We start from the raw sequence: 16,345 nt of genomic DNA on the forward strand, positions 1-16,345 counted from the left end.
AAGGAAGCATTAAGCAGGTCAGTATAGCTATTGGTATCATAATGCGACACATAGGACTACGAGCTCACTTTTGTAAAATCGGTGCGGCAAGTGATAGCCACCATGGATTGAATTTGTCGAGTTCTTTTCCCGGCATCTCTTCTTAGGCAAAAAAAGGATAAAAGAAAAGATTTGTTCTGCTATTAGAGCGATATCAAGATATGGTCCGATTCGGACCACAATTAAATTATATGTTGGAGACCTGTGTTAAATGTCAGCCAATTCGAATAAGAATTGCGCCCTTTGGGGGCTCAAGAAGTAAAATAGAGAGATCGATTTATATGGGAGCTGTATCAGGCTATGAACCGATTCAGACCATAATTCATGAGAGGATCCGTCGTATTTCAGGCAAATCGGATAATAATCGCGCCCTCTAGAGGCTCAAGAAGTCAAGACCCAAGATCGGTTTATACGGCAGATATGTCAGGTTATGAACCAATTTTAAACCATACTTGGCACAATTGTTGGAAATCGTCGTGCAAAATTTCATTCCAATCGAATAAGAATTGCGCCCTCTAGAGGTTCAAGAAGTCGAGACCCAAGATCGGTTTATATGGCAGCTATATCAAGTTATTGACCGATTTGAATCTAATTAGGCACATTTGTTGGAAATCACAGAAAAACACGTCGTGCAAAATTTCATCCCAATCGGATAAGAATTGCGCCCTCTAGAGGCTCAAAAAGTCAAGACCCAAGATCGGTTTATATGACAGTTATATCAGCTTATGAACCGATTTGAATCATACTTGGCACAGTTGTTGGATATCATAACAAAATACTTCGCTCAAAATTTCATTCCAATCGGATAAGAATTACGCCCTCTAGAGGCTCAAGAAGTCAAGACCCAATATCGGTTTATATGGCAGCTATATCAGGTTATAGACCGATTTAAACCATACTTGGCACAGTTATTGGGTATCATAACAAAATACTTCGCGCAAAATTTCATTCCAATCGGATAAGAATTACGCCCTCTAGAGGTTCAAGAAGTCGAGACCCAAGATCGGTTTATACGGCAGCTATATCAAGTTATTGACCGATTTGAATCTAATTAGGCACATTTGTTGGAAATCACAGAAAAACACGTCGTGCAAAATTTCATTCAAATCGGATAAGAATTGCGCCCTCTAGTGGCTCAAGAAGTCAAGATTCAAGATCGGTTTATATGGTAGCTATTTCAGGTTATAGACCGATTTGAACCATACTTAGCACAGTTGTTGGATATCGTAACAAAACACGTCGTGCAAAATTTCATTCCACTCGGATAAGAATTGCGCCCTCTAGAGGCTGAAGAAGTCAAGATTCAAGATCTGTTTATATGGTAGCTATATCAGGTTATGGACCGATTTGAACCATACTTAGCACAGTTGTTGGATATCGTAACAAAACACGTCGTGCAAAATTTCATTCCAATCGGATAAGAATTACGCCCTCTAGAGGCTCAAGAAGTCAAGACCCAATATCGGTTTATATGGCAGCTATATCAGGTTATAGACCGATTTGAACCATAACAGTTCTTGTTCAATATTCTTTGTTTGCCTAAAAAGAGATACCGCGCATAAAACTTGACAAATGCGATCCATGGTGGAGGGTATATAAAAATCGGCTCGGCCGAACTTAGGACGATCTTTCTTGATTTTATTTTAAACGGTTGGCTCAATCTATAACTCGGTTATATATAAAAATTTTATTGCAATTGTAATGAGTACTTGTGTTGGTGTAAAAAATAACAGTCATGAATCTTATAACTAAAAACAGTTTTCATGTATTTCTCACTTTGCTGTCACAACGAAATTCTAAGCAACAAAATTTTCTCTCAGTATATATTTTCTGCTCTATTTCATTTGAGTTTTCTATGGCACTCTTGATAAGATTTTTGGAAATTTCATATCTGCTTAAAGTGAGAAACACCATCGATGGACAATTTGTCAAAGCCGCACAGCGTATGTCTTACAACACTCATGGGGAGGTGGGGGGGTAATGATTGGCCGCTGGTTTTCATCGACATAATCTCTGTAGTAGGCAACATTCACACAATCCCAACCAAGTCGCTCGCACAATTTAGCCGAATAGTAACTGGTACAGTCGGCCGTTAAGAGTGCATAATTCAAGTTTTTTCCCAACTTTTGCAGCTCGCTCATTAATCGGCCTCCAATGTTGTGGCCACGCATTTTGCCATCTACGCCCAGAACATGCGCATGCAGAACTCTTTCGACACCATACCGTTTGCAAACGCTTGCGTCGCGTTCCACATAACCCAAGAACTTGAGGATTACACCCCACTTTGAGCCACCTTCCTGGGCGGCCTCTTCAAAGATATGTTCGGCCTCATCGGGACCTTTGGGGCCCGCTAAAACAGCCCCCACAATCTCTTCGCTTTGGGCGTGTACTGCCATCAGACAGGTGCCATGCTGAATGTTGGACATGTTGAAATCTTCATCGGCTTTGTCTTGTTGCTTTGGTGTCGTTCCCACAGTAAGAGGTTCCTCGGTGTAGTAGTGGATACGACAAAAATCCAAAACACGCTGACGATCGTCTGGCTGGATGAGGCATATGCGGTAATCGTTGTCTGTCATATTAGTCGACGTCATATTTCGAATACCTCTATAATTGACCAGCTGTTTTGCTAAGAGATGATGATATTGTCTCGCAGTCAGCGGCAAAGGCAGTGGCAGTGTAGCAGTCAGTGACCGATGAACGAGCGATACGCAATGCTGTTGCTGCGACCAGACCGTGAATGATACTAAACGTGGGCATAGCAAAATGCTGCGGAGACAGCACATGTTGACGTGAAACGAGAGAAAGAGAAATTCTATAATCGCATGTTTTAATTTATGAAGAGACTCGTGTGCCAGATGGAAGAAATTTTAAGAGAGCTTTGTCAGCATTTGTTGAATGTTTTTTTTTTTGTGTAAGTGTTTAATATGATGACGTAGCACAACGTGCTGTTCTATACATACACACCGAAAAAATTTTAATTAACCATAAACGAAGTTTTTGACAACGGAATTTCATTTGTGAAAAACGATAATTTGGAAGATCTTTAATGATGAATTAATCAAAGAATTTTTGACGAATACAAAGTTTTTCCAAAGTGAGAAAGTTACCGTTTGGCTTAGTGAATTGAAAACTTCTGTCACCAGTGAAGAAAACTTTCTCACTATAGTGAACTGTTATCAATTGGCACACACCCTGAGACGCTTAATCGGCAGATTGTTCTGTGTAGTTTTAATACAACTGACTGCTGCAATTTTAAGGTAAATCGGAGGAAACATAGCCTTTTTATGAAACCAAGACACAACTGCAAAGGGATCAATCTAGAATAAATATTTTGATATATTGCAAAAAAAATTACGGAATACTATTTAGTAAAACCCAAATATAATGATTACCCTTCCCCTTCGCAATACTCTGTGGTTATGGTACGAGCATGTTCATTGATTCGGCAACTGTCAGCAAGAAGACATGTTGCAGCATTGGCTTCTGCCTTATTGACAGCTGACAGCAGCAGCATTGCAGTCTATAAAATGATTGTATCAAAGTGTAACATCATTTGGCACCGTACATACTTGTGTCACTTACATTCGAGTACACTGATGAAAAGATGGTGCCTGGCAAATACCTGTTGGTATTATTTTATTCATCTTAGTGACAACTACTTTAAATACCATTTGGTATTACTCCAAAACCAGACGAATGGTGTTGCCGTCGGGGTGGAAACTCAATCAATGGCTGAATAAAACGAAGCGAGTTTGTCCAGATGTAACTTTATTTTTTGAAATTATTTTACAATGCACAAGCGAACTAAACAACATTGTGCTGTGGAATGATCAAGTTACAACTAGAATAGTATTAAAGCCATCACGGTTTGGTATTAAAACCAATAACTATTTGGTAATAAATCTAATACCATACGGAATTTTTCATTTCAAATTTTATCCATGCAAGTTGCTATTGTTTTGATGACATAAGGAATTGCTTCACTATCAATACCGTTGGTTCCGAAATAATCAGATTTGGTATCAATTTTTCTATTAGTGTATAACTTATGGAAAATCTTAAGAAAATTTAAAAGCCATAAACCCTTTTGTACTTCCACACACACACACACACATGTCGCATGTCATTACAGCCGTACCCTTTACTTCCCATTGATTGATGAACGTGCTGCATTTACAGTTCAGTTCATTCAAAGCGTGTGTGGAATACTTATTTGAAGGCTAATCGAGCACATGTGACAGCTCCATCTAAGAACTACAAAATGAAATGGAAAGAGTTACATCTAAACTGAAGTTTTAAAGATATAACATTATAAATATAAATGTACCCTAATTTGAGATACGGAATGGTATAAACTAACGAAAGAGCTGAAAAAGTTTAATTAAACGCATGCTAAGTCCGGTCGAACGAAATCTAGGACACACCACCATGGATTCTGCAAAAAGCTTACCCTTGTTAACTCAGTTTCTATTTTCCAAATCGGGCAAGAACTAAGGCTTCTACATCCAGAAAAATTAGTCTGCTGATATCAGCAAACACTGTCTGCTGACATTAAATTAAAAATGTTAAACCTTTTTAAAAAGTCCATTCAAAATTTCTGAACTTCTAAACAACTATTTTGGGCTCCAGACCCTTTATCGGGAGATCGGTTTATATGGCAGCTATATCTAAATATAGTCCGATTTGAATCATATTTGGATCAGATATCGGGAGGCCTAAAATACTCACTGTTTCAAATTTCAGCAAATTGGATGAAAAATTAGGTTTTTATAGGCATTAGACCCTTTATCGGAAAATCGGTCCATATAGCAGCTATATCCAAATATGATCCGATTTGGCCCGTTCAAGACGTATCTATGCCAAATTTCAGCTCATAATCTCAATTTTTGAAGCCTGTAAAGTGATTACAACAGACGGACGGACAGACACACGGACATCGTTAAATCGTCTTCGAATTTTACGACTATCCGAAATATATATACTTTTTAGGTTCGATGTGTTGCAAACGGAATGACTAAATGAATATATCCCTATCCTACGGTGGTGGGTATAAAAATTGGTAAAGATGTTGGAGGTCGCAGCATAAATTATCGTAGAAATCTTCTGTCAAATCGGTTAAGAATAAAAGCTCAGAGAGAAAATCGAACGATCGGTTTATATGGGGGATTTATTAAGCAATGGACAAATTTGGTTCAGGTGTCATAGTAGAAATCATAGAATAAAATTTCAGTCAATTCGAACAAACATTTTTGGCTCAAGAAGTAAAATCAGGAAATCGATTTATATCGTAGCTATATCAAATTATGGTCCAATTCAGATCATATTTGGGATGGATGATGGAGGTCATGTAAGTCATGGTGCAAAATTTGGTGTCAAATCGTATAAGAATTGCGTTCTGCTGAAAATGGGAAAGCAGACATTACTGCTATTTTAGCAAACATGATGCTGCTGTAGTTGCAAATAAATCGGTCAGCTAAATCAGCAAAAATTAAATCTGCCGTTTTATGTCCAAAAATCCGCTGACAAAAATCTTATTTTATTTGTCTACCCACTCCGTTTGCAACACATCGAAATATCCATTTTCGACTCTATAAAGTTTATATATTCTTGATCAGCATAAAAATCTAAGACGATCTAGCCATGTCCGTCCATCCGTCTGTCTGTTGAAATCACGCGATTTAGGGTCTTAGGCCCATAAAAGCCACATTTATAATCCGTTTTTGATGAAATTTTAGACAGTGAGTTGTATTAGGCCACTCGACATCCTTCGGTAATTTGGCCCAGATCGGTTCAGATTTGGATATAGCTGTCATATAGCCCGATCCGCCGATTTAGGGCCTTAGGCCCATAAAAGCCACATTTATTATCCAATTTTGATGAAATTTGGGACATTGAGTTGTGTTAGGTCCTTTGACATTCTTCGTCAATTTGGCTCCTATCGGTTCAGATTTGGATATAATTGGTATATAGACCGATCCTCCGATTTAGAGTCTTAGGCCCATAAAAGCCACATTTATTAACCGATTTTGCTACAATCTGGGACAGAGAGTTGTCTTAGGCGCTTCGACATCTTTTTTCAATTTGGCTCAGATCGGTCCAGATTTAAATATAGCTGCCATATAGACCGATCTCTCGATTTAAGGTTTTGGGCCCACAAAACAAGCATTTATTGTCCAATGTCGCCGAAATTTGGGACCGTGAGTTGTGTTAGGCTCTTCGACATTTTTCTGCAACTTGGCCCAAATCGGTCCAGATTTGGATATAGCTGTCATACAGACCGATATCTTGATTTAAAGTCTTGGCCCCATAAAAGGCGGATTTATAATCCGATTTCACTGAAATTTGACACAGTGACTTATGTCAGGCCTTTCGACATCCGTGTCGTATATGGTTCAGATCTGTTTATTTTTAGATATAGCTACTAAAAAGACCAACACAATTGGACAATGACTTGTATTAATTAGTATTTAGTCCAAATCGAAACATATTTCGATATAGCTGCTATGGGGCATAAGGTATGCATTTTTCGCCGAATTATGACGAAAGTTGGTTTACATATACACCCGAGGTGGTGGGTATCCAAAGTTCGGCCCGGCCGAACTTAAAGCCTTTTTACTTGTTTTGATTACTTTATGTATTTTTTAGAAATTATGTTGGAAGAGTTGTTTTTAATATGTGAAATTTTACTCTAAAGAAGATACTTTGTCCATGCATTGGCATACATTTCGACATGTGGCTGAGATCGCTAAGTGGTGATATAAACATCCACTGAGACACACATTTACATTTGTATTTTATTATACCCACCACCATAGGATGGGGGGGGGGGTGAAATTTTGCTCAAATACTTAACATCGATGAAGGTTGTTGAGGTTTGCAAATGTCCATATCGATACAGATTATGATATAGCTCCCATATAAACCGATCTCCCGGTTCGACTTCTTGAGCCCTTCCAAGTCCTAATGTTAGGTTGATTTGCCTGAAATTTAGCATGTAGTGGTTTGCTATGACTTCCAACAACTGTGTTAAGTACGGTTCAAACCGGTGTATAACCTGATATAGTTCCCTTATAAACCGATCGCCCGATTTGACTTCATGAGTCCATACAGGCCACAATTTTTGTCCGATTTGGTTGAAATTAAGCATGTAATGTTTTGTTATGACCTCCAACAACTTGTCAAATACAGTCCAAATTAGTTCATAACCTGATACATCTCCCATGTAGACTGGTCTCCTATATAAGCCGATCTGCCGATTCGACTACTTGAGCCCCTGGAAGCCCCAATTTTTGTTCGATTTGGCTGAAATTTTGCACGTGATGTTCAGTTATGACTTAAAACAATTGTGCAAAGTCCGGTCCGAAACGGTCTATAACCTGATATAGCTCCCATATAAACCGATCTCTCGATTTGACTTCTTGAGCCCATGGAAGCCGCAATTTTTGTCCGATTGGGTTGAAATTTTGCATGTCATATTGCGTTATGACTTCCAACAACTGTGTCAAGTACGGTCCGAATCGGTCTATAACCGGATATAGCTCCCATATGAACCGATCTGCCGATTCGACTTCGATTGGGTTGAAATTTTGCACGTGGTGTTAAGTTATGACTTAAAAAAACTGTGCAAAGTGCGGTCCGAATCGGTCCATATCCTGATATAGCTCCCATATACACCGATCTCTCGATTTGACTTCTTGAGTCCTTACAAGCCGCAATTTTTGTCCGAGAAGGCTGAAATTTTGCATGTCGTATTCCGTTATGACATCCAACAACTGTGTCAAGTACTGTCCGAATCGGTCTATAACCGGATATAGCTTCCATATAAATCGATCTCTTGATTTAAATTCTTGAGCCCTTACAAGTCTCAAGTTTTGGCCGATTTGGCTGAAATCTCGCGTGCGGAGTTACACATTCCTACAACTCTGTCGAGTACGGTTCTAGTCGGTCTATAACCTGATATAGCTCCCATAAAAGCCGATTTCCCGATTTGACTTCTTGAGTCTTTATAAGCGGCAATTTTTGTCCGAATTGGCTAATATTTAGCATTTGGTGTTCTGTTACGACTTTCAACACCTGATATATCTGACTTTGCACGCTTTTACTTGTTTTAAATAATAATGTTTTTATTTTTATAAAGTTATTTTTATAAGTCTCATTATTGTAATTTTTTTTTTTAATTTATGTTTTAATTGCTAATATTTGATATTTTATTTTTAACAAGTAATAAGTAGATTACAATTCAATGCTTGTTTTTCAAATTTAACAATTATGCTTTATTAGCACATAAATAAATTATTTTTAAAAATAGCACTTACAAATAAAATGTATATAAAAAAAATAACAAAATCATTCGTAAATATTTTCTGGTGAACATTCTAACGATTTCCAAAAACATCACTTTCAAAATTCTCAAAGAAAAAAAAATGAACAAATGTTTATATCAATGAGCTTCGCCAGAACGGGCAAACAAAGTTTGTTTAAAAAAAATCACAGTCGCAGGGCATAGGATTTACAGCTGACATGTGGTGCAGGGGGGCTAAATACAGGCACATTGTGCTCATCAACAAATTCCTTATAGTGAACGGTGTTGATACAGTCCCATCCCAATTTCTCTTTGATTTTTGCTGAATAGAAACTGCTGCAGTCGGACCTTAGTAGTTGATATCCTTTAGCCTTGCCTATATCACGCACTGCATTATAGAGACGACCTCCCAGATCTCTGCCCCTCATGGACGAGTCGACACAGGTGCCAACTATGTACAAAATGCGTTGGACACTATAACGTTCAGCCACTTTGGCTTCGTATTCAATGCGGGCAAGGAGACTCAATATCTTGCCCCATTTGGTATTCCCCTCCTTTTTGGCTTCATGAGCCAGGTGGTCAGCCTCATTTGCTCTTTGCGGTCCCGCAATACAAACTCCAACTGCTTTATTCGTTGTCCTGTCTATGGCCATAACGCAGGTGCCATGTTGTATGTTGTCCAAAATGAATTCCTCATCGGCGGGAGAGGCCGTGCCAATAGGTTCGAGGTTGCCCGTCAAGGGTTCATCAGGATAGAAGTATTTTCTTAAGAGTTTCGCGACTTGTGGCCTATCCTGCTTCGTAACGACCTTAAGTTCGATCATTTCGTTGAGTTTTTCTACCGGCGCCTTTGGATTGGAATCGCAATTGACTAATAGAATGTTATGTGCGCTTTGAGATGTTAAATGCCAACTGATGGTCGATGACAATTGCGAGCTTTTATTGGAAGCGAGGGAAATTCTGGTTCTGCTGTTGCATTTCGCTTTCAACACTCTCTTATCAGTGAAATTTAGATGGCTTTCAGTTGGAATACACGTTCGCTAAAATAACAATGCCTTTAGAAATGAGGCAATGGGTTGTAGAACTTAGAGAAATGCAATTCTGATAGATTCCTCTGCGCAATAAGACCTGGCGAATTTTCTAGAATATAAACATCATTCACATTGCTGCTTGCTTGTGGGCACTGTCTGGTTGCATATTGTGGTAGGTCTTTCGTAAGCTTCTGCCATCGTTCATCGTTCAAGCTGTTATCGGTGGCAGGAGTCTACATTCTCAGAAATAAATTACGACTAATTTTTATACCCACCACCGAAGGATGGGGGTATACTCATTTTGTCATTCCGTTTGCAACACATCGAAATATCCATTTGTGATCCTATAAAGCATATACTCTTGATCGTCGTAAAAATCTAGGACGGTCTAGCCATGTCCGTCCGTCTGTGCGTCTGTCTGTTGAAATCACGCTACAGTCTTTAAAAATATAGATATTGAGCTGAAACTTTGCACAGATACTTTTTTTTGTCCATAAGCAGTTAAAGTTTGAAGATGGGCTATATCTAGTGGCTCAAGAAGCCAAAATTCAAGATCGGTTTATATGGTGGCTATATCAGGTTATGAACCGATTTTAAACTTATTTGGCACAGTTGTTGAAAGTCATAACAAAACACGTCGTGCAAAATTTCAGCCAAATCGGATAGAAATTTCGCCCTCTAGGCGCTTAAGAACTCAAGACCCCAGATCGGTTTATATGACAGCTATATCATATTATGGACCAATTTACACCATATTCAGCACAGTTGTTGGAAGTCATAACAAAACACCACGTGCAAAATTTCAGTCAAATCGGACGAGAATTCCGCCCTCTAGAGGCTCAAGAAGTCAAGACCCAAGATCGGTTTATATGGCAGCTATATCAAACCATGGACCGATTTGGCCCATTAAAAATCCCAACTGACCTACACTAATAAAAAGTATTTGTGCAAAATTTCAAGCGGCTAGCTTTACTGCTTCAAAAGTTAACGTGACTTCGACAGACAGACGGACGGATGGACGGACAGACGGACGGACATAGCTAGATCGCCTTAAAATGTCATGACGATCAAGAATATACATTCTTTATGGGGTCTTAGACGAATATTTCGAGGAGTTACAAACAGAGTGACGAAATTAGTATGCCCCCATGGCATACCCATGGTGGAGGGTATAAAAACCTTCTACATATCCTAAAGCTTGCGGGCACTTGCAGTAGGTCTTTCATAAGTTTTTGCCATCATTCAAATAACCCCTCATCTTCTATGGTAGTAGTCAACATTCTCAGAATACATTGCCATTGTACTAAACTAGCACTTATTATCCATGCACATTACTTTGCATTGAACAAAAATAGATATCGCCTTTGTTATTTCTTTGACTGACTCTTTGAGTTAAACTTCTTATCATTTAACAATTACAATGAAACAACTGATATGTAAGTACTCGGATAAAATGCACTTTATTTACAAAACTGATAACAATGATTGATTGTGATTGTTTGTCATTCAGCCTATCTAAACACTTATAGGCTTTTAAAACAAAATACGATACTAGAAAAACTGAACTTTTTCAAATATGTGTACGATTCTATAACTGGGCTAGGTTGAGTTGAAACAAATAAAGGCGTACTATGTTCGGACGGGCCGAATCTTGGGAAACCATCACCATGGAGTCTACATCAGGAGCTTTATCAGGTTATAAACCGATTTCGGCCGTACTTGACACAGTTGTTGAAAGTCATAACAGAACACCACATACAAAATTTCAGCCAAATCGGACAAAAATTGCGGCTTGTATGGGCTCAAGTAGTCAAATCGGGAGATCGGTTTATATGGGAGCGGTATCAGGTTATAGACCGATTCGGACCGTTCATGACAGAGTTGTTTTAAGTTCTAACAGAACACCGCATGCAAAATTTCAGACAAATCGGATATACATTTCGGCTTTCAGGGGCTCAAGAAGTCAAATCGGGAGATCGGTGTATATGGGAGCTATATCACGTTACAGACCCATTTGGACCGTGCTTGACACAGTCGTTGGAGGTCATAACCGAACACCACATACAAAATTTCAGCCAAATTGGACAAAAATTGCGGCTTGTAAGGACTCAAGAAGTCAAATCGGGAGATCGGTTTATATAGCTATACTTAAATCTGAACCGATATGGCCCATTTGCAATCTCCAATGACCTACATCAATATTAAGTACCTGTGCGAAATTTCAAATGGCTAGCTTTACGCATTCGAACGCTATCGTGATTTCGACGCAGGGACGAACGGAAGGATATGGCTAGATCGACTCAGAGCGTCGAGATGATCAAGAATTTATATATTTTATGTGGTCTTAGATGAATATTTCGAGGTATTACAAATGGGATGACTAGATTAGTACAGCCCCATCCTATGGTGGTGGGTATAAAAATATATTCAACATAAACAAGTGAAAAGGCGTTAAGTTTGGCCCGGCTGAACTTCGGATACCCACCACCTCGGGTATATATGGAAAGCATCTTTCGTCATAATCCGGTGAAAAATGTATAATACTAATTAGTACAAGTCATTGTTCAATTTTGTAGGACAAAATTTTGGTATTTTTGATAGCCATACACCAAATATAGACCATCTGAATCATTGACGACACGGATGAGTCAAAATTCAACTAAATCGGATTTTAAATGTGACTTTTATGCGGCCAAAACCTTAAATCGAGAAATCGGTCTATACGGCAGCTTCATCCAAATCTGGACCGATTTGCGCCAAATTGAAGACGAATGTTGAAGGGCCTAACACGACCATTGTCCCAAATATCGGCGACATCGGACAATAAATGCACCTTTTATGGGCCCAGAACCTTAAATCGAGGGATCGGTCTATATGGTAGCTATATCCAAATCTGGACCAATCTGCGCCAAATTGAGGAGACTGTTGAAGGGCCTAACATAAGCCACTGTCCCAAATTTCAGCGACATCGGACAATAAATGCGCCTTTTATGGCCCCAAAACCTAAAACCGAGAGATCGGTCTATATGACAGCTTTATCCAAATCTGGACCGATGTGGGCCAAATTTAGAAGAGATATAGAAAGGCCTAATAAAACTCACTGTCCCAAATTTTGGCCAAATCGGACAATAAATACGCCTTTTGTTGGCCCAAAACCTTAAATCCAGAGATCGGTCTGTATGGCAGCTATATCCAACTCTCGATTGATCTGGGCTAAATTGAAGAAGAATGTTGAAGGGCCTAACCCAACTCACTGTCCCAAATTTAGGCGACATCGGACAATAAATGCGCCTTTTATGGGCCTTAAACCTTAGATCCAAAGATCGGTCTATATTGCAGCTAAAGGGTGATTTTTTTGAGGTTAGGATTTTCATGCATTAGTATTTGACAGATCACGTGGGATTTCAGACATGGTGTCAAAGAGAAAGATGCTCAGTATGCTTTGACATTTCATCATGAATAGACTTACTAACGAGCAACGCTTGCAAATCATTGAATTTTATTACCAAAATCAGTGTTCGGTTCGAAATGTGTTCATTCACCGTAACGTTGCGTCCAACAGCATCTTTGAAAAAATACGGTCCAATGATTCCACCAGCGTACAAACCACACCAAACAGTGCATTTTTCGGGATGCATGGGCAGTTCTTGAACGGCTTCTGGTTGCTCTTCACTCCAAATGCGGCAATTTTGCTTATTTACGTAGCCATTCAACCAGAAATGAGCCTCATCGCTGAACAAAATTTGTCAAAATTTGAACACATTTCGAACCGAACACTGATTTTGGTAATAAAATTCAATGATTTGCAAGCGTTGCTCGTTAGTAAGTCTATTCATGATGAAATGTCAAAGCATACTGAGCATCTTTCTCTTTGACACCATGTCTGAAATCCCACGTGATCTGTCAAATACTAATGCATGAAAATCCTAACCTCAAAAAAATCACCCTTTATATCCAAATCTGGACCGATCTGGGCCAAATTAAAGAAGGTTGTTGAAAGGCCTAACACAACTCACTGTCCCAAGTTTCAGCAAAATCAGATAATAAATGTGGCTTTTATGGGCCTAAGACCCTAAATCGGAGGATCGGCCTATATGACAGCTATATCTAAATCTGGACCGGATAATAAATGTGGCTTTTATGGCTCTAAGACCTTAAATCGGAGGATCGGTCTATATGGCAGCTATATCCAAATCTGGACCGATCTGGGCGAGATTGAAGAAAGATGCCGAAGGGCCCAACACAACTTACTGTCCCAAATTTTGGCAAACTCGAATAATAAATGTGGCTTTTATGGGCCTACGACCCTAAATCGGAGGATCGGTCTATATGGCAGCTATATCCAAATCTGGACCGATCCAGGCCAAATTAACGAAGGAAGGGTCCAAAACAACTGACTGTCCCAATAAATGTGGCTTTTATGGGCCTATGACCCTAAATCGGCAGATCGGTCTATATGGGGGCTATATCAAGATATAGTCCGATATAGCCTATCTTTGAACTTAAACTACTTATGGACGTAAAAAGAATCTTTGCAAAGTTTCAGCACAATATCTCTATTTTTAAAGACTGTAGCGTGATTTCAACTGACATACGGACGGAAATGTCTAGATCGTCTTAGATTTTTACCTTGATCAAGAATATATATACTTTATAAGGTCGGAAATGTATATTTCGATGTGTTGCAAACAGACTTAAAAACTGAATATACCCCCATCCTTCGGTGGTGGGTATAATAAAAAGACAAAACAAGATCGGGCAGAGATGGCTAAGTTGGGATACACCGAAGGAAACAATGATTGTTTTTGAGAGATCTCATTACGAAATTTCACATTTTGTGTACGGCCAATCAGATATGAACTTAGCCATTTTAACACCGAATTACTGAAACCATATAAATCTAATTTCAGCATCAGAAGTGTATCGAATGCTTTACTAAAAGCCGTGTAGACGGTATCAGTCTGTCTATTGCCCCTGAAAGCATCATTGACAAAACATATAACAGATTTGTTATGGTTGAGCGTGATTTTGTGAATCCGTGTTGACATGAAGAGAGCAATGAGGAAGCCTGATGAGAAATAGATGCAGTCAATATCTTTCCCATTAACTTGAGAATAGCACAAAGTATGTATTTTGTTGCTTTAAAATTAAAATGAATGCATTTGCGCCCCCTTAATAGTGAAATAAGGCCACACAGTAAAATGAAAATCGTCCCCAATCAGTCTATATGGTAATTATATTCTAGTAATTTCCTATCTGGACCATATTGAACAAGGAAGTGCTGCTGCTCGGCTCTCATTTGTTTAAGACGCTACATTCATACTCGATCTCAGCGAATAAGTCTATAAGCAATATTATATCAAATTTGCTAAAACAACATAAACAATATCCATTTAGGAAAGAAAAAAAAATTAAATTTTCCAAACCTCACTAGAAATTTTGTGATGTTTCTCCAGAATAGTATTTTTGAATCTAAACTCAATGAATACGAAATAATATTCAAAATGATGGAATGGACAACTTGTGACTTGCTACTCACTTAAGTAGCTTACCCAAAACAATAGAAATTGCCATTGTGAAACGTGAGTCTGTCTTCTTTCGATGACAATAAACAAACTTTCCGACATTAACTACAACATAATGATGCTATTTTTCTTAATTTATAACTGGTTCTACCATTCATTTGACACAAATGTATATTCCGAATTTTATTTGACTTAAAATTTTTGTCACCAAGAAGCCGTGTTTATTGCACACGAAGCACTGGCTAATTAACATAAATGCTGCGTAAAAACAAGTCTTCATCGTTTGTATTCTAAACACTCTGGTAATGAATAATTTTGAAGTTTAACACGTTTAAAACTGCATTATTATCATTATTATTGATGGGACAGACGATTGAATAAATATGGGCAGACTCGTCTATCGATATGCGGGTGAGCTTCTTACTATGTATAAAAATTAATCCAGTTATGTCGCGTGCCTTTGTGACACGCTGGATCTATTTAAATACAGCAAGAAACCAGTAAGGAAAGGCAAAAGTCGGGCGGAGCCGACTATATAATACCCTACACCTACCCTACAATTATAAATTCGGGCAATATTGAAATATACATGTATATGAGGGCTATATCTGAACCGACTATTAAACAGATCGTTTGAAAATTGTTGTTACTACGGCCATATACAATAAGTGCAAATCTGGTGATAATAAGGTAGGGTGCTACATCCAAGTCTGAACCGATTTTGATGAAATCTAGCAGATACGTTAAGATCAGTAGCAAACCAATCAGTGCCAAATTTTCTGCAGATCGGTTGAAAATTGTAGCTTCTATGGTCATTAAAGTGGAAATCGGCTGAAACATCTATATGGTAGCTATATCTAAATCTGAACCGATTTTGATGAAATTTCGCACATATGTTAATATCTGCCAGAAAACAATCCGTGCCAAATTTTGTGCAGATCGGTTGAAAATTGTAGCTTCTACGGTCATTAAAGTGGAAATCGGCTGAAACATCTATATGGTAGCTATATCTAAATCTGAACCGATTTTGATGAAATTTTGTGGATATGTTAAAATCAGTAACAAAATAGTCCGTGCCAAATTTTGTGAAAATCGGTTGAAAATTGTAGTTAATACGGTCATTTAAGTGCAAATCGGTCGATACATATATGTGGGAGCTATATCTATATCTGAACCGATTTTGATGAAATCTTGCAGAGATGTTAAAATCAGCCAGGAAACAATTCGTGCCAAATTTTGTGCAGATCGTTTGAAAATTGTAGCTACTACGGCGATTTAAGTGCAAATCGGGCGATACATATATATGGGAGCTATATCTAAATCTGAACCGATTTTTACCAAAATCAATACCGTTCGTCCTTGGGCGAAAAAAGTTATATATGCAAAATTTCGTGATGATTGGATAACAAATACGACCTGCACTTTGATTACAAAAATACATGGACGGA

The 16,345-nt window shown here is 38.4% G+C and overlaps 2 protein-coding genes across 2 annotated transcripts; both read right to left on the reverse strand.

The window, feature by feature from the left end:
- Positions 1-1,619: 1,619 nt before the first annotated feature.
- On the reverse strand, positions 1,620-2,769 carry LOC106091901 (arylalkylamine N-acetyltransferase-like 2). Its single transcript, XM_013258595.2, has one exon. It carries the CDS (start codon positions 2,628-2,630, stop codon positions 1,968-1,970), a length of 663 nt encoding a protein of 220 aa, XP_013114049.1. The 5' UTR covers positions 2,631-2,769; the 3' UTR covers positions 1,620-1,967.
- Positions 2,770-8,339: 5,570 nt separating this feature from the next.
- On the reverse strand, positions 8,340-9,216 carry LOC106091900 (arylalkylamine N-acetyltransferase-like 2). The gene has a single exon (XM_013258594.2). It carries the CDS (start codon positions 9,163-9,165, stop codon positions 8,527-8,529), a length of 639 nt encoding a protein of 212 aa, XP_013114048.2. The 5' UTR covers positions 9,166-9,216; the 3' UTR covers positions 8,340-8,526.
- Between the last annotated feature and the right edge of the window lie 7,129 nt (positions 9,217-16,345).

Source organism: Stomoxys calcitrans, chromosome 1 (assembly GCF_963082655.1).
Source record: "Stomoxys calcitrans chromosome 1, idStoCalc2.1, whole genome shotgun sequence".
Taxonomy (NCBI): Eukaryota; Metazoa; Arthropoda; class Insecta; order Diptera; family Muscidae; genus Stomoxys; species Stomoxys calcitrans.

Excerpts from the sequence above, each read along its gene's own strand:
- LOC106091901 (XM_013258595.2), bottom strand. The coding sequence starts at position 2,630 with ATGACGTCGACTAATATGACAGACAACGATTACCGCATATGCCTCATC.
- LOC106091900 (XM_013258594.2), bottom strand. The coding sequence starts at position 9,165 with ATGATCGAACTTAAGGTCGTTACGAAGCAGGATAGGCCACAAGTCGCG.